At 41.8% G+C, this 20,783-nt stretch overlaps 2 protein-coding genes across 2 annotated transcripts in view; both read right to left on the reverse strand.

The window, feature by feature from the left end:
* Positions 1 to 313: 313 nt before the first annotated feature.
* On the reverse strand, positions 314 to 14,453 carry LOC106562970 (protein kinase, AMP-activated, alpha 1 catalytic subunit). Its single transcript, XM_014128123.2, has 9 exons — positions 14,256 to 14,453; positions 12,669 to 12,810; positions 10,769 to 10,862; positions 9,076 to 9,220; positions 8,770 to 8,857; positions 8,167 to 8,391; positions 7,349 to 7,856; positions 2,914 to 3,040; positions 314 to 2,578 (listed from the first exon to the last, which is right to left on the reverse strand). The coding sequence occupies exons 1-9, from the start codon at positions 14,353 to 14,355 to the stop codon at positions 2,256 to 2,258; spliced, it is 1,752 nt and encodes a 583-aa protein (XP_013983598.1). The 5' UTR covers positions 14,356 to 14,453; the 3' UTR covers positions 314 to 2,255.
* Positions 14,454 to 18,499: 4,046 nt separating this feature from the next.
* Positions 18,500 to 20,783, reverse strand: part of aif1l (allograft inflammatory factor 1-like) — a 61,247-nt gene continuing 58,963 nt past the window's right edge. The window contains exon 6 of the mRNA XM_014128125.2: positions 18,500 to 20,541. Within this exon, the coding sequence (XP_013983600.1) occupies positions 20,454 to 20,541 (88 nt within the window). The 3' untranslated portion in view covers positions 18,500 to 20,453. The remainder of the gene's footprint in view (positions 20,542 to 20,783) is intronic.

Here is a 20,783-nt window from a genome sequence, read left to right on the forward strand (position 1 = left end):
GCAAACATTTCTAAAAACCTGTTTTCGCTTTGTCATTACGGGGTATTGTGTGCAGATCATTTAAAAAAAAATCTATTTCAGAATACGGCTGTAACGTAACAAACTGGAAAAGGTCAAGGGGTATGAACACATTCCAAATGCACTGTACATCTGTTTTACAAATGATAAAGGTATTTTGCTATACTCTTTAAATCTGGGAGATTTCTAATATTTGACTTTTGCAGCCATGCATCATAGTATTGATAAAACTTTTTTTTTTTTTTTAAATACATTTTCCAATGCCTCCAACAGAAACAAAGTAATGCATGAAAACTGCAATTGATCTGTTTATTAGGCAGTTATTTATACAAATGATTTAAACACTGTCCATTTGACATTTACATTGGTCATTCTAGTAGTAGGGTCCCTTTACACAACAAATAAAACAAGGTTTAAAGCAGTTAAGACAGATACAATGATTGATATTTATCCTGCAAATAGTCAGAACTTAACACTCCCACTTAAAGGAGAAAAACTACTCACCCAATGTGCAACTCGCATCATAAGCCGTAAGACGATCAGTCTCACACTTTTTCAAACAACCCCACAATTCACCTTATGCACTACTTGGAATCAGAACTTTCACATCCTTGAAAACTCAGTTTAGTTTGTTTGTAGTCCTACAAATATTTCAATGACCATATGTTCTAAAAATGAGACCTTGCAGTCACATAATCCACACGCAAGATTTCTTCAGACCAAAACCAGCCCCACGCAATATTGAGGATAGAAGTAGATCTCTTTTATACTCACTGATATATAACTGATCAACAGTATTGATAAGGCAACTAACAGAATGACAGAAGAAAAAAAAAAAAAAAAAAAAACTCTCCAGGTGCACATGACAAATAAGGTTTGGGAAAATATTATGTAAACTTAAATTTAGCTCTTGTGGGGGATGCGGGCCAAGAAAAGTGAAATAACATTTTGAAACCAGAAAAATATTGATTCTTGTTTCCTTTATCAATACACATTGTCCATGCACTGCATGTACTTGCTGCAAATCACCACTTACAAATGGCCCCTATCTTTCAATGGACATATATGTGTACAAAATTGATTAAATCCTGTTAAAATGCATGTCACTCAGTCAACATGCATTCAGATTTATGAACACATGTAGCCCCTAATCTCAAAATAGATTTGTAAAATTAACTTTAATTCAGTATAGGACAGTGGGTCTCATTTTGAGAGTGTGAGGGTAAACAATCATGTGTATAGAACTGATTAAAAAAGTTATATTGATCTTTTTAAAAAGCTGTAAAGGAAGAAAATGGCATCGTAATGCAAAAAAAAAAATATATAATAAAAATTTCAGTCCGTAATAATTTCTCAATATAAATCTACAATTCCCATTTAAAGCACTGAAATCAAAATGCATATTTTTTTTATTCTTTATATTATGTAGGGGACAGATCAATCCAAACAAAGACAAACATTGAAATCTAGTCTTAACAATTCAATTTCACCAACAAAAAAAATCCAAACTTAATTCTGATGAAGTACTAACTCCCTTTTTCGCCTGACGCGATCGAGAGGGTAATTGCACTTCCTCAGTGAGTCAAACGGGCATTGTTGGCATGACAACCCATGTTATGGTCAGTGCAGCTACCCCTGAAAGGCCTGTAGTGCAGTGTCCCAAATTTGCACAGGCATCTCAGACATCTACTATAGAGAAAGACTGAACTGTGCAAAAGTGCCTCGTTCCCCTCAGCCACCCTAAGTGCACCCCCCCCAAAACCGTACAGCTCTCCTTTCCGCACGCAGAAATGTGCTTTTGTTCTCTCTACTGAAAAAGCACAGCAATGCCCATTGAGCACAGTACTGCAAATTCTGTGCATCACTCAAACTTAGCACACACATATATATGCTTTTTGGAACGTGATCAAAGAGGGGGGAAAATAGTCATAGGCCAATAATAATGATCGTGAAAATGTAAAACCTCTAAAATAGTATTCTGTCATCATGATTATAATAAAGTTGCTTGGTCATTGTCGTTCACCTTTTCCTAAAGCCCACCCGTGCTCTGACAACCCCCAAGTCAGTCAGGAGGGTTGCGAACTGAACCTGCATCATCAGTGCCTTGGAACAACCCTAGCAGTCTCACCCGCCTGCGGTGGGGATAAATCGAGCCATGAATCGGTTGCATGCTTATTGCTTATAAAGACACTCAGAGAAGAAAAAAGGCTAACGTTTTTTTTTTATTTGATTGCGAGCTATCGTGCAAGTAGTTTGATGAGATTGGCGCACATCTCAAAGAACTCTATGGTGTGGCTGCCGGGCCGCGGAACCGCCGTCATAGGTGCGAGGTCGCCTCCTGTCGAGTCAACAGAGGAGGTGAGCGAGGAGGCCAGGGAGCTCTCTGAGGCCTTAGTGGGAGGGATAGAGGTGGCAGGGGTAGCGTTCTCCTTAGTCCCCTCAGTTTGGGACCCCCCCTCTGCAGCAGCTGCAGCTTCGTTCTTAAGGGCCGTGCGGTAGTTCCCCACTGAACCAGACTGGTGAGGAGTGGCAGTCCCAGATTTAGCCTCCAACATGTCATCTTCAGACAGAGAAAAGACAGAAGAGAAAGAGAATGTTAAACATACTGAAGACAGACCTGTGCCATGTCTAGTCACTTTACATTGCACAGCAGGAAAAAGCAACTTCAGGCATTTTCCATTAATGGCAAAGTCGGCAGTAAAGACAACCACTCAGAAATGTCAGTTGAACCCCATACAGCGCTGTGAAGCAGAGACCCTGAGCTCAGACGTAATGTATAGCATGTTACTGTACAGCCACCGCGTTCCAATTTAGGAGCTTATCAATGACCAATTCGGCCGTTTTCAATCTGCATACGGGTTGTTAGAGTAAAGGGCTACGTCCAGGTTGACGTACTGTCTATGCTACGGAAGTCCAGGAGGTAGGTCCTGCCGTCCACCTGGTAGAGCTGAAGGCTCATCTTGGTCTGCATGCCTGTCACTGGGTTCTTCCTCTTTACACGCAGGTAGTACGGGTTCGCCACCTGGGGAGGATATGGAGATTAGTTACACATACTTTAAAAAGTCGCACGAGCTGGGTATAATACACAATTGATGGAATATACAGCATAAAATATTACATTTTTCAACATGGCTTCTGTAGCTGCTTCAGTGGTCTGTATTTCAGTGATTTGCAACTTTTTGAACATGTTCTGTTTGTTTAGTCATCAACATAGTTGTGTATAATTTGTATACTTTGCTAAAAATATTACAGAGAGCACTTTGACCATTTCAGCAGTTCCAGAGTCCAGGACGAACAGTGCTTTATGTTATGGGAGAGTAATCGGAAATGCCTTGCCCACTACGGTGTACCCAAACACATTAAGCCATAAATAGCTGCTTTCCATCCATCAGGGCAAGAGAAGGAAAAACAGGAAACTGAAAATTTCTTTCAGAAATTGCTCTCATTTCTCCAAGATGAATACAAAATGAGAGTCAGTCAGCACATCTATTCTTCAGGTCTAAAAGTCATGCCATACCAAAAATAGAACCCAAGAGAAGAAACGGCAGCATTCCATTCTAGGTCAAAGAAGAACTCAGACTGAACCAGTAGTTTACACCATGCAGAAATAAAAAAGAATATATATATAATGTTAATGTTTAGAAAGAACCAGGTTTTACCCCTTTTTTGATTTTCCGCCATTACAACTACTCTAAGATTAAGACCATAGATTTGTCAAAGTTTATTTGGGATTGGGCTATAGTGAATCCTCACGGGGAAAACAACCCCCCCCCCCCAAAACGTTTGGGGGATTTTTTTAATGAGATGTAATCCATAGAATAGTACAAGGATTGTTGACACATTTGACAATTGGATCTAAAAGCATAATTGAGAAATAATCAAAGTCAGCATATTTATGACATTTTGCTTTCACCCAGGCCTCCTTTAAGACTCCATATAGTCTGTAGGTGCTACAAAGCTCAAATTGGGCTCGTGAAGTTTTTCCGCTTGCTCCATACGAGTAGTATTTTGATTTCAATAACCTTTAAATTAATGAATATTGAAAATATCATTTTGGATCAATATATTGAACATAATATACTCTAAGGGTCTATCAAAGTTGCAGAGCGCCATTGCTAACTTGTTTTAACTACGCCTATAGAAATGGTGGTCTGCCAGGTACTCAGCAGGAAGGTCTGATTTCACTATTATTAAAACAAGACCCAGATGGCAATTTTAAAGATTCAGAAACTGAGGCCTCTTACACTTCAATGTTGTGATGCAAAAACACTAGCAAAATGCATAGCACTCAGAATGAAAACATTTTTTAACCAAGTATTGTTCATCCTGATCAGACAGGTTCTTTTTTTTTATTTTTTTTTTTTTTACATGGCCGATAATATAAGACAACTAATAGAAGCCAGGCCTGGAATTTATAGCCGATTTTGTAAAGTACTTTGATAAAGACAATTTTATTTATAAATGCCTGGATTTTTTCAATTTCGGTGATTCTCTTATACAAATGGGTAAAAGTCATGTATAGCAACCCCAGTTGTAAAACAGTAAATAGCGGTTACTTCTCAGAGTTTAGAATTGTCAAGATGAGTTAAAGGGTGTCCGCTGTCACCATATCTATTCGTTATGGCCATCAAAATGATAGCTATTAAAATCAGATCAAATAACAGAGGATTAGAAATCCAAGGCTTAAAAACAAAATGGTGTCCATGTATGCCGATAACTCAAGTTTTCTATTAAGTCCGCAAGCTAGATCCCTGCAATGTCTTATTGAAGATCTAGATGACTTTTCTGGATTAAAACAATTATGATATGTGTACAATATTACATATTGGATCGTTAAAAAAAATACAACTTTTACATTACCTTGCAGTTTACCTATAAAATGGGCTGACTGAAGTAGACATAGTTGGTATTCATATCACAAGATATATAAATGAGCTCTCCAATAAATTTCAATAGAAAACTTGTAAAACTAGATAAGATCCTGCAACCATGGAGAGGTAAATACCTGTATTTATGGAAAATTGCCCTGATTAACTCCTTAGTCATATCATAGTTTACTCACTTATGGCATTGCCTACTCCTGAGGATTCATTTTTCAAATCATACGAGCAAAAAAACCCCCACTAAACTAGAAAAGATGAAGCATGCCCATCTATATAATGAATAGGGTGGGTTGAGATTAAATATAAAAGCACTAAACTGCTCTAAAAGCATCACTTATTCAAAAGTTTTACTTGAACTCTGAAATGGTCCTCAAGTAGATTACTAGAAAAAGCTCATTCATTGTTTAAAAATTGCCTTTTTGCAAATTGTCATGTCTCATTTTCCATTAATTGAAAATCACTCTTCAAAAGTATCTATTTTAACAAGCATTGCAAAACTGGCTACAATTTCAATTTCACTGCCCTGAAAATATATAACAAATATGGCTGAACTCAAATGTGCTGGTTAATAGAATACCTGTATTTATGGCAAGTGTTTTAAAAACAAAATACCCTTTTCAATGGTAGAGTTGTCTTTCATGGAGTTATCAGAATTGTACAGGAAGGTCTGCTCAATCCAAGATTAATCAATTGATTACAGCATTACCCCAAAAATGGAGGAGGCAGGTGGCAGCGGGAGGTAGTAGGGAACTGGCCTGTCTGCCCATTATAAAGGATCAAAACTTGGAGGAATACAAATATTATAAATAGGAAAGTATACCAGTTTCATTTGAGGACCAGGATGTTGACAACTGTGCCATACAGATTGCAAAATAGTTGGGAAGAGATTTTTGATGTACCGATTCCACGGTATAGAGTGTATGAGTTGATATAAAACGACGCAAGAGTCAAGACTTCGTGCTTTTCAGCTAAAATGACGTAGAATTCTTGCCACTAATTTTGTTTTTGAATATTTGAGGCATACAATCATCGAAGTGCTGCAGATTTTGTTGTGAGGATACAGAATCAATAGACCATTTATTTTGCCATTGCCCTCAAGTAGCCGGTTTCAAGTTTAGGAATGGCTGAAAATGCATAACATTGATCTAAAAATTGACCCTAGAAATAGCACTGTTGGGAGATCTGGAGGGAGCGGGTCCGTCAATTACTAATACTCCTAGTAAAAGTATTTCTTCAACTCGCAATCTGTGGATTCTATTTGATTAGATAGAATTTGTACATTAAACATCACAGCATAGTTGAAAGATATGTTGCGTAGAAAATCAGAAGAGGGTGGCCAGCAGAGATAGGTGGGATGGGCTGAGGGAAGCTGAGGTTTGGGGGAGTGGAGCTGCTGGGCAGGGGATAGAATGACAGTCAAAGATAAAACATCACAAAAATTAATTTTGAACAACTGAGGGGCAATGTTACTACAGCTAATGACGGTTTGCCTGAGGCTGATGCCGTGCAGGCGTTTGTACACATGCATATACACACACATTGAAAATGCACACATACACGTAAATAGTGCCATACATGCACTCAAACATTCAGTTGGCCTTGCTGTCTTTTATTTTCCTTTGTCTATATCTTTTCTTGGTTGCATTTAATTTTTTTCTGTGTGTGTGTGGGGGGGGGGGGGTCTTGGAGGGCTGGTGGCCTGGCGGGTGGGAGCTTGGGCCTGTGGGATGTCTGCCACTTTTAGAGTTATGATTTAAAAAATGTAAGCATTACCAACAGAGTGAAGGTAAAAATGGATTCAATTTCAGTACCCTCTGCTGGTGATTTGCAACGATGCAAGTAAAAAGGAGGGCTGTGATTAGTTGCATTGCCTACTAAGCCAATTTCTCTGAATAAAATGTGCCAGAACTTTAAAACTAGCAGGGATCCCACTCTGGAACTTTGATATGCCCGTAGAGTATATTTCAAAATATTGAAATATGTCAAACATTCATAATGTTTTTTTTTTTTTATTGAAATCAAAATACTTATATAGAGCAAGCGGTAAAGCTTAATTTGAGCTTTTTAGCATCTAGAGATTAAGCACTATGGAGTCTTAAAGGAGGCCTGGGGTAAACCAAAAATAAGCCAACTTTGATTATTTATCAATTATGCTTTTAGATGCACACCATCTCCCTCAACAATCCCGCAACAATCCTTCCTCCAAAAGGACTATTATATGGATACAATTGTGAAAAAAACCAAATCACTGTCTTTTGTCTGGGTTTGGTGTGGAATCACTATATAGCCAAATCCCAATAAACCTCTGATCCACTTCTTGACAAATGAGGGGCCACTTGACGGTTCTCTGTCTATTTCTACCTGACCACTTTACCCACTCCTTTTCCTCCCACCACCCTCTCTACAATTCTCCCGCCTTTGTTCAACACCCCTATCCCCTCCCTCACCTTCCACTCGTAGTCGAGCTGCTTCATGGCACGGCACACCTCAGACATAATATCATTTGGCCTGCTCTGGCTCCTGATTCCCAGGTGCCACTTGGCCCGCCTCACCCCCTGGTGCTTCGACTTCAGGGGGTTCAGCTCGTCCAGCGTGTGTCTTGGCCGGGGAGGGGTCTCCCCCGCCAGGAAGGGCTGCATGCGCTCAGGGTGGGGCTTAAGGCCTGCCGCGGCGGTCAGGTGCTGGTCATCCAGGAATGAGTCTGGGGGACTGGAGGCCAGGTAGAAGTCCTTGGCCTCGGACATAATGCGGCGGTTGTCGATGATGAGATGGTAGGCCACAGCCAGGGGGTCGTGGTGGTTGCGGCTGTACAGGCAAGTCAGGATCTCCTCCTCGGTGCACTCAAACTTCTCACACACCTCCTTCAGGGCCTCGTCGTCGATCATGTTGTTGCTGTAGCATGGGTCTTCTGGAAACAGGTACTTGGGGAGCTCATCTTTGAACCATTCATCCTCTCTGTGGGGAGGGAAGACAGAGCATGTTCAAGGCAGTCTATTATTTCATAGGGACATTTGTTCTCTTAACAGGGCAGCTAGAAAACATATAGACCAGGAGGGGTGGGTTCACTTTGTTAATGCTGGGCTGGATAAAAAGCCTGCACAGAGGACAGGAGTTTGCCATCCCTGTGATCGGAGTTTAATGATGCATGTGGAGAAAAGTCGATTTAAAAAAAAAAAACATTTTCTTTTCTATTATTTTACTGCAAAGCATATAGAGGTGTTTAAATGCAATTTGTAGACAAAGTTGATCTCTTGCTCCTTCTTACCGGATCTCTTTGATGGTGGCCCTCTTCATGGGATCCACCTGCAGCATGTGTTTGAGCAGGGCGGTGACGGAGGGGTTCAGGTACTGGGGCGTGAAGAATATCCCGTCACAGATTTTCTTGAAGAGCGTTGGCACGTGGTCGTCATCGAAGGGCAGTGTCCCACACAGCAGGGCATACAGGATCACCCCGCTGCTCCAGATGTCCACCTCAGGACCTGCATATAACCTGGGAGGACACAAAAGTCAAATCAAAAATGAATTTAGGAATTCCATTACAACAGTTGCCGAAAAGTACTTTAGAGTAACCAAGTCGACTCCACAAAGAGCAGGCAGAAGCAGAGGACAATACTACCTGCATATAAACTAGGAAGGACACATCTAGGGGAGGAGGGGAGAGGACAGAGCTGCTCATTGACATGAACCAAGGGAGTCGTTTAACATGGTGAATATTTAGTGACACTTAACAGTAGGGTCGGTCACCAAAGCAAAACTGTGAAATTGAACAGTCCTCTATTGAAGTCTAAGAGCAGTTTTTGCATACATTAGCATATTCCCCATCACGTCTGCCAGTTTCGGTGAGAAAAGAAAAAGAGGACAAGTGTACCTTCCAGAGATGACTTCAGGGGCAGCATAGTTCGGAGAACCGCAACTTGTCCTCAGAAACTCTCCGTCCGACATCATGTTTGACAAACCTACAGAAATCACCAGACAATATCACATAAGTGTTTCGTTCAATAGAACGATAGGGTTTCATTTCAGACACACCCTTTCCATCAGGGTTCCAGTAACTACAGCGGCTGTATAACCACACCAGCCTAGTACAGTTAAGCTTGGATCAATCTGCAGGTGTAAATCAGGTACAGGTGTAGAAAGGTGCTGGTCGGTGCGAGGTTAAGGGTGACAGACTTACCAAAGTCAGCGATCTTGGCGTTCATCTGTGCGTCCAGCAGGACGTTCTCAGGTTTTAGGTCCCTGTGCACCACCATGTGTCTGTGGCAGTAATCTACTGCTGAGATTATCTGCTGGAACAGACGACGGCTCTCCTTCTCATCCAGCTGGAGGCACAGTGGCAAACACGCACACGAAACGCAGACACAGCAACACACGCAAGAGGGGAGAAGTATCTTTTTTAGCTGTCCAGTCAGTATTGTAACCACTCTGGATATTTGGTCAATGTCTTTGCTTGAATGATTTAGTAGCCTTAAACTATTGGAAAGAATGCAGTGCAGAGATAGAGCTTTGTGATTTCTGTTGTGTTTTGAGGAAGGGGTGGTCCAGACATGAGGCAGGTGCTAACATGACTATTATTGACATAACCATTACACTTCCCAACTCTCCTAACCACAGATACACTACATGGCCAAAAGTATGTGGACAAGCCTTCAAATTAGTTGATCCAGGTATATTTCAAACACATCCGTTGTGGACAAGCCTTCAAATTAGTTGATCCGGGTATATTTCAAACACATCCGTTGCTGACAGGTGTATAAAACTCAGCACACAGCCATGCAATCTCGATAGACAAACATTAGCAGTAGAATGGCCCGTACTGAAGAGCTCAGCGACTTTCAATGTGGTATCGTCATAGGATACCACCTTTCCAACAAGTCTAATTTCTGCCTTGCTAGAGCTCACAGAACAGAACTGCTGAGTTCTGAAACGCGTAGGGTTTAAAAATCGGGTGCCCTCGGTTGGGACACTCGCTACCCAGCTCCAAACTGTCTCAAAGCAACATCAGCACAAGAACTTAGTCGGGAGCTTCATGGAATGGGTTTCCATGGCCGAGTAGCCGCTCGGGGGGGGGGAACTCCATATTAATGCCAATAATTTGAGTGGTTCGACGAGCAAGTGTTCATATACTTTTGGCCATGTAGTGTAGGTAATTATCTAAGTCGCGGTATTCAAAATGAAGTTGAAAAACATGTTATAATTCAAATGTTTATGAATATCACTAACAATAGAATAATTTATTTTTTAATATACATACCTACAGTAGAAAAGAGCTGAATATCTAATGTTTCTAACTATATTTCTCAACTCCCAATATTCAGCAAATTACACTGACATAGGCTTTGCAAAAGCACCCGCAAATAGGCTACCATTGCAACAAGTGCCGCTGGCTGCTGGTAAGCTCTCTTGACTTGGACATACATTTTTGCCAACACATGGCTATCCAGCTAAACAGCTGCTCTTTGTAAATGTGTTTGGAGTTAACTTTCAAGCTAATAGGATCGGTTAGAGTTTCAAAATAACGGAAAACTATCTACCAAATCTAATAATTTTAAAATGTTCTGTTTAAAATGGATGATATTAACTGGATGACAATTTTTTTTTGCTAACATATGATTGGGGTCACTGGGTCAACGGTTTGCCTGGGAGGGGGTCCCTGGGCAAGAAAAGGTTGAAAACCCCTGAGCTAAGTTAATAAGATTCAGGTGAGCACAAGACTACCCACAATCCCAAACCGCAGTGTATTTCAACAAACAGGCTTATTAATGTAGAATACCACCTAATTTGGTATTTTTTGGTTGAACAAAAACCAGGTCTATAATTTTCCCAAAACCTGCATACGCTAGAGGAAATAACGTTTTTCTTCCCCTTACCTTTCCGTTTTTGCAGATGTAGTCAAAGAGCTCTCCTCCGGACACGTACTCCATCACCATGAAGATGTCTGTTGGGGTGCTGATCACCTGGTACCTACGGTCCCATAGGATAAATCACGAAAGTTTCAAAACAAATAAGCTAGCCATGATTGGACCAAGAGATTTCCATAACCATGCCACCCACCTGACCAGAAAAACCTCTGGGCACTACTGTTTAACACTAGAGAAAACAGTCAAGGATCACCAAACTTCTCAGAGGGATGACAAACCCGAAGAATTATATTTCAACTTTACCACAGCACTAAAAAGTGGGCAAATTGCTATATAAAGTCTAAGATTGAGACGTAGCACTTTTAGGACAGATTCAACTTCTGAGGCATTTATTGATCCTAAGCATAGAGGCAGACATTTTGCAGGAAGACCTTAGTGGGCCATCGGGTTCAACGGCTGGTCGGTGTAAGGGAGACTGGCCATGGAACCCTTCAACTAGCTAAACATAGGCCTACTTCCCTAGATCAAACATCTGTGTGCAAAATGATACTTTTCTTCATTCCTGTGCCACATATTGGTACCACAAGGTTATCAACACAAGTGTCGTACAAGCACGCTGCCTGAGCTCCGTCTCAAACTGCAGCACAGTAGCCAAGGAAAGAAAGTAAGCACGTGAAGTTCAAAGTTAAACAAGTCCCACCGCAGCATCAGAAAACTCACATTCTACTGGCCTCTACAAACAAGGCGTCAGTAAATAAAGGGTAAAGGGAAACTCTTCACGCATTCTTCTGTAGCATTATGTCATTTTCAAATCGGACTCCAGGGGGTGAGCGTGAAAAGAAAGTTTGCTAAGTGGGAAAATAAAGGTCTAGTCACAAGGGATCAGGTCCCCGGAAATGCCCCAACTAAGCCTACTCAATGATACTCAGTGGCGCTCACAGGTCAAGAAGACCATTGTAAGGGGATTTTTCAATCAGTCAATAGAAATAGGCCTAGTTTCAAAAAAATAAGAGAAGAATCCGGAAACAAAGGAGAGCGCTGACCCTTCATTACCAATGAGCTAAATCATGAAAACACTGCATTTATGCTGCCCTTACTCTGACAGAGGTCAAGGGATGGACAGGTTGAGAGAGCGAGAACACGGGAGAGATGGTGGGTAGAGAGAGATTGAGGAGAAAAAAGTGCGCATCAGTGTAGCAGAAACAAAAGGGAAAGAGTCTAGAGTCACTCTAAAACCTACCATTAAAAGCCCTAAAATAGCTTTCTGAGTGGCATTAATGTGGCAGTGGTGGGATTACGTAGGGGTCCGAACGATTGAGCTGTATAATCTAGGATTTACTGTTTAATGATGTAGGGATGCCTGAAAAGCTGGAGGTTCTGGACTTAATGTTTTTTTTAAACCTTTAACTAGGCAAGTCAGTTAAGAACAAATTCTTATTTACAATGACGGCCTAAGAACAGTGGGATGACGGCCTTATTCAGGGGCAGAACGACTTGTCAGCTCAGGGAGTCGATCTAGCAACCTTTCGGTTACTGGCCCAACGCTCTTACCACTAGGCTACCTGCCGCCCCTCCAAAGATGTGAATGTGTCAAGCACCCGAGGTTCTAGACTTACAGCTTGTGGGGATACTTAATGATGTGGGGATGCCTGAAGCACCTGAGGATTTAGACTTCTCAGCTAAATGTAGGCTGCGTTTACACAGGCAGCACAACGCTGATCTTTGTTACACTAGTTGGTCTTTGGACCAATCACATCAGATCTTTTCAAATCTTATCTTTTTCAGAGCTGATGTTTTTGGTCAAAAGACCAATTTCTGAAAAACGATCTGAATTGATTTGCCTGTGTGAGCACAGCCTTAGAGCTTAATGATGCGGGGATGCCTGAAGCAGCTGAGGTTCTAGACTTACAGCTTAATTATGTGAGGATGCCTGAAGAGCTTAAGGTTTTGGATCTCTCTACGTATCTTCCCCACCACATCCAGACTGCGGATCTTCTGTCTGTTAAGGATCTTCACAGCCACCTGGTGTTTGGTCAGCTCGTGCTGCCCCACTACAGGAGAGAGAGAGCAAGAGAGGTCAGGAGGGAGAAGAGGTTAGGAAATACTGTAATAAGAAACCAGTCATAACGAGCTTAGCAGACCCCAGCTAACACAATGACACAAGCAAATCTGCATTGATGACTGACATTACTGCCCATTTGCAGTGAAAGAACACTAGCATGGCATTACACCATTGAATCAAATCAATGCATTATGCATCATGACTGACAGGCCTACATCTGCAATGTGCTGTTTAGAACAAAAGGTGATACAAATTGCACCACCACCATAGACAGTCACCCGTGAGCAGTACACAAACTAAATTGGGGTTAACGTTTCCTTCAGCATGGCTTATAGGCCTACATCAGCATATGCACACACACACGTGGCTCAATGCAAAACGCAAGCAAATATAGGTCTACCTAAAGACTGGTCAGAAGAAGAACAGGTGAAAAATGTACTGAACTATACAGAGAGGGAGGACTGTAGAAGGGGGTTGTACAAATGACTTCTATTGATTAAACTGTTATGTTGGTAAAGCATTAACCCAGCAGCCAGTCATTTAGAACATAATAGGTCATGGAATAAATGGTCCAAGTCCAGCATGTTCTAAACTGACTACTGGGAGTTAGTAGGAATTAACAGCTATATAGTCTAGTTGGTGGCTTGATATGGAGTTTTGTTCTCAAATCCCAAGCCAAGGAAGACAATGCAGGGAAATGTACATTTTCTGGTTTGAAATAGACTTAACATTAGTGCCATACAACTAGGCTATACAAATCAGTTTGGTCCTCTTGGATATCATAATTTTAGGTGACATGCCATTAGGAAAGTTATGGTATTTTGACAGTGTAGATTTAAAGCAACCTAGGGACAATGGCTAATGTGTCAACACAAATGGAAAGTGTGGGAGAAATGTGTCTGTCCTCAATAATTCAGCCAGGCCCAAGATAGTTTGCATGCATGTATGGCATAGGGCGAGCACGGCTAGATGGTCAGTTTGTAACTGGGCAGCTCACGTTAGTTAACTGAATAAACAGGTTTCCTGGTTGAGAAACCATTAATGTAGTATTGCCTTGGCTAGCAACTTAAGCTAAGATTATACTAGTTTGCCAACTGCTGTTAGCCGGCAAGCGAGTAAACTTGGTTACCTAAAGCTCTGAGTAATTCGACCACATAACTAACGTTAGCTGGCTAGCAAACTAACTACATTGAACACGTGACAGCACTACCGTTTTTTTTCGATCAAAGGTAGACCACCTAGTACGCTAACTAAAGCTGTTTGATACTAAAGCATGGCTGAGCTAACGACGTTGACGAACTAGCCTAGCAAAGCAAGCTAAATTACGTTAGAGGCCAACAAGTGTTAGCACACGGCTAGCTGACAGAAACGTCCCCATCCGCTCTCGCGGGTAACTGCCGGTGACAACTCGACAAGAAAAGTCATAACAGTTACCTTTAACTTTCCCGAACGTCCCCACTCCAAGTGTGTCTCCAAGAATATAATGTCCGATTTTCACTCTTCCTTCATGTTTCTGTTTATCCGTCGTCGCCATCTTTCCCGCAGTGGCCTAGCCTAGCCTATCTGCTGCTGCGGGCAGACGGAGCAGACTAGCTGGAGCGAGCAAGAAAATGCGAAACAGCGTGAAAAAATACTCTTCCGGTCTTCTTCTTCATCTTCAGTAAGGTTTGATATGTTGCAATACCGCCCCCAACTGAACTATAGTATAGATCCATTACACCGTGTGATACAAAATGGGAAAGGGTAACAGGGAAACATAAGAAAATATATAAAATAAAAATATAGATATATTTGTATTACCCTACCAACTAACCCTATACTCATTAAAACCCATCACCTCATTCCACTACTTTAACCCTATCTGATCCTACCCCAGGCCAACTGGACACTACCACTCAACACAGGCTGTAACTCTTCTCAAATCTCCTACCCCCAAGGACTTCTCTGCAGCTGCCACCACAACATCTATTTTCAGTGATTGCTTTGAACACTAAGAAGCCAACCTTACTGAAGCATATATCACTCATATCTACTATTCACAGGGATCCTCTCAAAATCCCTCATCCTTGATCCACCCGCTTCTTTCTTCACTGCCTTGGCATATGACAACTTCTGCACTACTCTGACTCTAGCCACAAGTCCACTACAGGTTACCTTCACTGATTCAACTCCTTTCCCAACCGCCCTGAAACCACACATGGATCCGGTAAAAGGCAAGGTTCCACTTTCTCCAAAAATGTCACTCCTACTGGACCAGATTTTTCTGTATCATGTCCATCGATGCCATGTTTGGGCTCCGAGCTCTTCACCCCACCTTCCACCTCATTTAACTCGCCCTCATCCACTTCCATTTCACCTCCAGAACTCGGTCTGGCACACGACTCACTCTGTTTGCACTTGACACCAATCTCGTCGACACCCCATCTCCACTTTTATCGGCATCTTCCTCAAATTTAAAACAGAAATCTCCTTTCCTCATTCTCTTCAACCTCTTCATCATATTTTTTCCACTCCTTTCCTCAGAAATCCACCTTTCTGTGTCCCTGGCTGTCCCAATATTCCTCTTCTCCCAACTTTGCTTGCTGCCCACCGGTGGCATCCCGGCGTAATTCCATCTCAAAACGCTCCACCCTGTCTGTCTTTCTCCCCGCGGCATTAGTCCACGATCGTGACTCCTGGCCCCTGCAATGTAGCCGATTGTAAAAATGTTGTTTAAAATCGTAAAACATATTCGCCCTCATCATTTGAGTGACGATCACTGACCAATAATCAGTCTGACTCATGTGTATACTACTTTTCAGCCACCAGATGACAGTCAAACTCACTGTCTGAGTTGAATAGAAATGTGAAATAGTACCAGTTCAACCATTGTTGTGTGCCCCCAGTAGATGTCAGCGTATTTCCAGGGAGGAGAGGGAGCCCTGGAAGGGGGAGTATTTAGCACAGAATAAAGGTCACAGCCACGCCACACAGAAATGCTTCAGGCTGGACTAACAGTGATCGTTTCATGCATAATCTCCGTTCTAAACAGGGGATACGTCCCAAATTGCAACCTATTCCCTACATAGTGCACTACTTTTGACCAGAGCCCTATGGGAATAGGTTGACATTTAGGACATGTAGCCTACTCGAGAGAGAATGAAGCACAGTTGCTTGTACAGCTATTCACCTAGCCAGTACTAGGGAATGGGATTTAATGGAAATCAGCAGCAGACCGATAAAAATCCTGGAAATAAATCCCAATCCTGGCTCATCAGAGTCTGTGATTTCTGAGCCCTAGATGAGATTACTGTAACATGATATCTGAATCATCCCACCACCACCCAGTGGTGTCACAATTTAAAGGGATGAATGATGGATGAAGTTGAAATGAAAGCAGAGGAGTGTGAAACAGGGAGAAATCAAAAGCCTGAAAATGTACACTGAGTGTATAAAACATTTAGTCAGGGCAGGGACACTACAAGGTTTCAAAAGTGTTCCACAGTGATGCTGGCCCATGTTGACTCCAATGCTTCCCACAGTTGTGTTAAATTGGCTGGTGGACCATTCTTGATACACACAGGAAAATGTTGAGTGTGAAAAATCCCAGCAGCGCCGCAAGTTCTTGTCACAAACCGGTGTGCTTGGCACCTACTACCATAACCCGTTCAAAGGCGCATCTTTTGTCTTGCCAATTCACCCTCTGAATGGCACACATTCCCAATCCATGTCTCAATTGTCTCAAGGCTCAAAAATAATGATTTAACCTGTCTCCCCTTTTTCATCTACATTTATTGAAGTGGATTTAACAAGTGACATAAATAAGAGATCACAGCTTTCACCTGTTTCACCTGGTCAGTCTATGTCATGGAAAGAACAGGTGTCCTTAATGTTTTCTACACTCAGTGTACGTGTGAGGCAGTCTTTTCATTGTTCGGAGGAGGAGAGGCGGATATTTAATCTCAATGCTCTCTCCAGCATGCCTAATCGATGTTGTGCTTTGATGCTCATTAGGAACCGACCCAGGATTAGAGACCTCAGAGAGAGAAAAAAGAAAGAGTAGAAAGATAGAAAAGAGAGAGAGAGAGAGGGGTTGAAGAGGGAGGGGCGCTGTTGAAAGCCTGGATGGATAGAAAGAACCAATAGAAAGAGCAAAGATAACGAGAGGAGGGAGGGGGGTTGTTGGGAGCGCCGGATGTTACACGATCACCTAACAGCAGGGTACCTGCAACAGGGAATCAGACCAGGCTACAACCAGACAGACAGCATTGATGTTTTAAATGGTTTGAAGTGTTTCTCTAGGTCTGTCTAGACTGGGTCAATCAGCGAAGACCTGTGGCGAAACGCTGCTGAAAAAAATAGCAGTAGTAGCAATAGACAGTTACCTATATTATCAATCAGGCTACTACTATCACACAGGCCTATATAATGCAGCTTTAAGATGTAGCTGTTGGAGACGCACCTTTTGGAGAATAGATACGGATACTAGCTTATCAACTTTTCCCATTGGATAGCGGTCAAAGATGGACAAAGTGAAGCACTTAACAAGAGCACCAGGGCTAGAGTCAGCCTGTCGAGTAGTAGGGCATTTTGTTTGAGTGAATGCCAGATGCCAGTCCTAACTTGTAACTCAGTAGGACTTTGTCCTCTGTCGTTGAACAGGCCTCTGGCATTAGTGACAGGTCTCCACATGGAGCACTGATGATTGTTTTAATTACACAAGTGCTTACTGTGCTTATTGCCCCATCAGATTCCCTCCTTAGTGTGCTGTGCTCATTAGTGTATTCCCTCCGTATCGCCTCTAATCTTCCTCCCCGCCATCTCCCCTTCCCCAGCAGGACGTTACTTTCCTAGCAATCCCACACAAACAAATACACACAGTGACACACATACACTGACACACACTGACACACAATATAGTAAGGCTTCGGGGGTTTGTGTTTTACAAACCAGTGAACAGTTGGGAGAACTCTGTCGCCATGCTTTTGTGAACATGTGGAAAGTGTCCATGTCGAGAAGAGATTTGTTTGCAATGTGCATGTTAATTTGACTAAGTGGCTGAGCAACTAGGCCTATTGACACATTTAGCTGTGTGTGTGTGTGTGAAATGGGTTTATAGTTCTTTGTACTTCCATGTGTCTTTGCTGGTAGCTGTGAAAAGGGTTCAGTGTTGATGCCTGATGTTTTATACATACCTCAAGCTCTATAGCCTGAGGTATCTGCGTCTATATTTCCTCTACTGTATGTCTTTTAATCAGACACTGGTAGTGGGCTTCCACCATGGAGCACCAGCTCATTCCCTTAAGGCAATGCATAACATAAGAAATACACATGTATACATGTGTGGAACAGCATTATAGTGCCTGTGACTAATATTTCTCTACATGAATTACTGTAACGTGGAATTTAAATCATAAAGAACACTGTAAATGGGATTAAATTAAGTGAAGCAATTACTGTATATCAAAATGGTTAAGAATAAACAACATCCATGTAAATGATCATGTTTACGTGAATTAAAACACCCTGTGACATAGTGGAATCCTCTCTGTTTCTAGAAGTTACAGCATTAAACCCCTATATCTGTCCATCTACAAACAGAGCTGGAAAAACTGGAAAGCTGGTTTCAGTGTTTGATTGAACAGTTTCTTCACTCTGTCAAACAACTACTCATACAACAAACTACTCAATAACAAATATGCCGGTGTAACAGAAATAACTTTAATTCCTTTGGTGTTTGCAAAACAAAAATGTGCATTGTCCGGGTGGTTATATGAAAATACCACTAAAAGACCTCTACCCAACACACTGGGAATAAGAATACATAACTGACATTCTATTAAAAAATGTAAAGCTAATGAATTAAAATACTACAGTTACTATTATATTCCATGTTAAGTGTGAGTTCGAGAAAAAAATGAAAGATAGAAAAGCAGCGCTGAGGCACAGATTAGAGAATTTACGTGACAAATAAATGAACCCGGCCTGAGATGGGGAATGACTGAGAAGTAAGAGGAAGAAGTACAGAATAAGAAGAGATGAAAAGATTTAAAAAAAGAACAAGATAATAGCAAAACATAGCAAGATGGAGATAATACCATTTGAAATGGGACAGGTACATCACATTTTACAAAGACGAGATAGAAATTAGGAAGTCAAGAGGTGCCACTATGGAGACTAGGATAGTCAGGCCGGGAAATGTGGGACACTGGCATGAGCTGCGTATCTAATATCACTTCATAGATGTATTCAGATCTCCAGTCATTCAATGCAGTATCTGATAGCCTAGACCTAGGGGTACATTACCAAACAAGAAACACCTTACCCTAATATACACATGAATAAGCACCTTTAAAACTATCTTCCAATAACCTACAATACAACTTAATGGTCTGGTTCAGGAGGGAGAATAAAGACCAACTCTAAACCTCCTCCACCATCCTCTACTCTTCTCTCTGACTTCTATCCACATGCTACTTTAGGCACTTGGAAAGAATGTGATTTAATCATAATTCATACTAACATGCTGAGACTCTTCAGTGTGTGCACGCACCTTAAAACCAATCTTTCCTGAATCCTAAACTCAACTCATGAGAACCCATTCACCCCGTACCTTTAGGTTGAGAAAGTCAGTGTCGATCTACAACACCGGATCTAGAGTCATATCATACTCTGACCCTTAACCTAATGCCCCCCCCCCCCGACCCCCTTCCTAATCCTAACTACAGTAACCCATCTCTAGTCTGAAAGAATGGGGTTGGACCATAATCTCTCAAACCTGACCTAGTGAGACAATGACCAAACAGAGTCTGCATGGCACTAATCCAACATGTGGGATGACGTTGACAACTGCGTGTAAAGGTGTTAAAAATAACTGTGCTCTTTTTATTACATGTGCTTTAAAATCACCAGCATGCTACTTTAACGCGATTAGAAATATAATATCTGAAAGAGGAACTAGAACATTTGGTGGTGGTGGGGGGTGGGGTGAAATAGGGGAGAGGGAGGGGTGGAAAATAAGATGAAGGATTTGGGTTAGTTTCCCTAAAACGGGTCACGGCTAATAAGCAGTTTCCCCAAACCTCTAACTACAACTACACTGAATTCATTACATCTGTAAAACGGTTAAATGCTACATTGAAATCATGATAAAAGAGGCCTAATGATAAATTCACTAGTATCCATACACAGATTGCTTCATAACATGTGAGTTGTTGACACACAATCTTCTCATTAACACATACATACAAAACAGTCACCTCTGTTAGTTTGACCCCCAGCAAACACAACAATTTGCTCATATTCACAAAACGACTCAATTACACAGTTATCGCCAGGGGTTACAAGTGATCACACTAATTAAAAATACTTATTTCTCATCGCCATCATCAATATAAATATATACAGGTATGTACTGGTCATAAAAAAGCTAATCTGCCTTAACGTCTTCACAGCAAATATATATAGTTAAGAGATTGCTCCTCCCTCTTTTTTCCCACATGTTTTGAACAGAGGAGGAACCTTGTGAGGTGGGGAGTTGATAAGGCTATGTACACAAGTCCCTGGCTGAGTGCAGGGGTCTAGGATGGTGAAATGGTCGAGGTCGGGTCCCTATGACCCCTCTGTAGTCTAGAGGCTCTGGATGTCCTGGGTCTATGGCAGGCTGGCTATGTCCCGTTTGGGTGGAGGCCCGTCAGGCTTACAGCTGGCCCCATTAGCCTTGTCCTCGAAGATCATCACCCTAGGGGGGTGGGGGGGAAGGAAAAAAGAGAGAGAGAGCGAGAGAGAGCGAGAGAGAGCGAGAGTGAGCGAGAGAGAGCGAGAGAGAGCGGTCAGTGGTGGACTGCAAAACAAACTAAAAGCTATGGCAGTCTCCCATAGCCTTCAGAAAGTATTCACACCCCTTGACTCTTTTCACATTTTGTTGTGTTACAGCCTGAATTTACAATTTACAAATGTTTACAACTTAGTTAAAAATTAAAA

The sequence above is a fragment of the Salmo salar genome, chromosome ssa11 (genome assembly GCF_905237065.1).
Source record: "Salmo salar chromosome ssa11, Ssal_v3.1, whole genome shotgun sequence".
Taxonomy (NCBI): Eukaryota; Metazoa; Chordata; class Actinopteri; order Salmoniformes; family Salmonidae; genus Salmo; species Salmo salar.

Coding starts and splice junctions, on each gene's coding strand:
- LOC106562970 (XM_014128123.2), bottom strand. CDS start 14,355: ATGGCGACGACGGATAAACAGAAACATGAAGGAAGAGTGAAAATCGGA. Junction 10,863..12,668: donor CATCCTCACATAATTAAGCT/GTAAGTCTAGAA, acceptor ATGGGACCGTAG/GTACCAGGTGATCAGCACCC. Junction 3,041..7,348: donor AGCTCGACTACGAGTGGAAG/GTGAGGGAGGGG, acceptor TATCCTCCCCAG/GTGGCGAACCCGTACTACCT.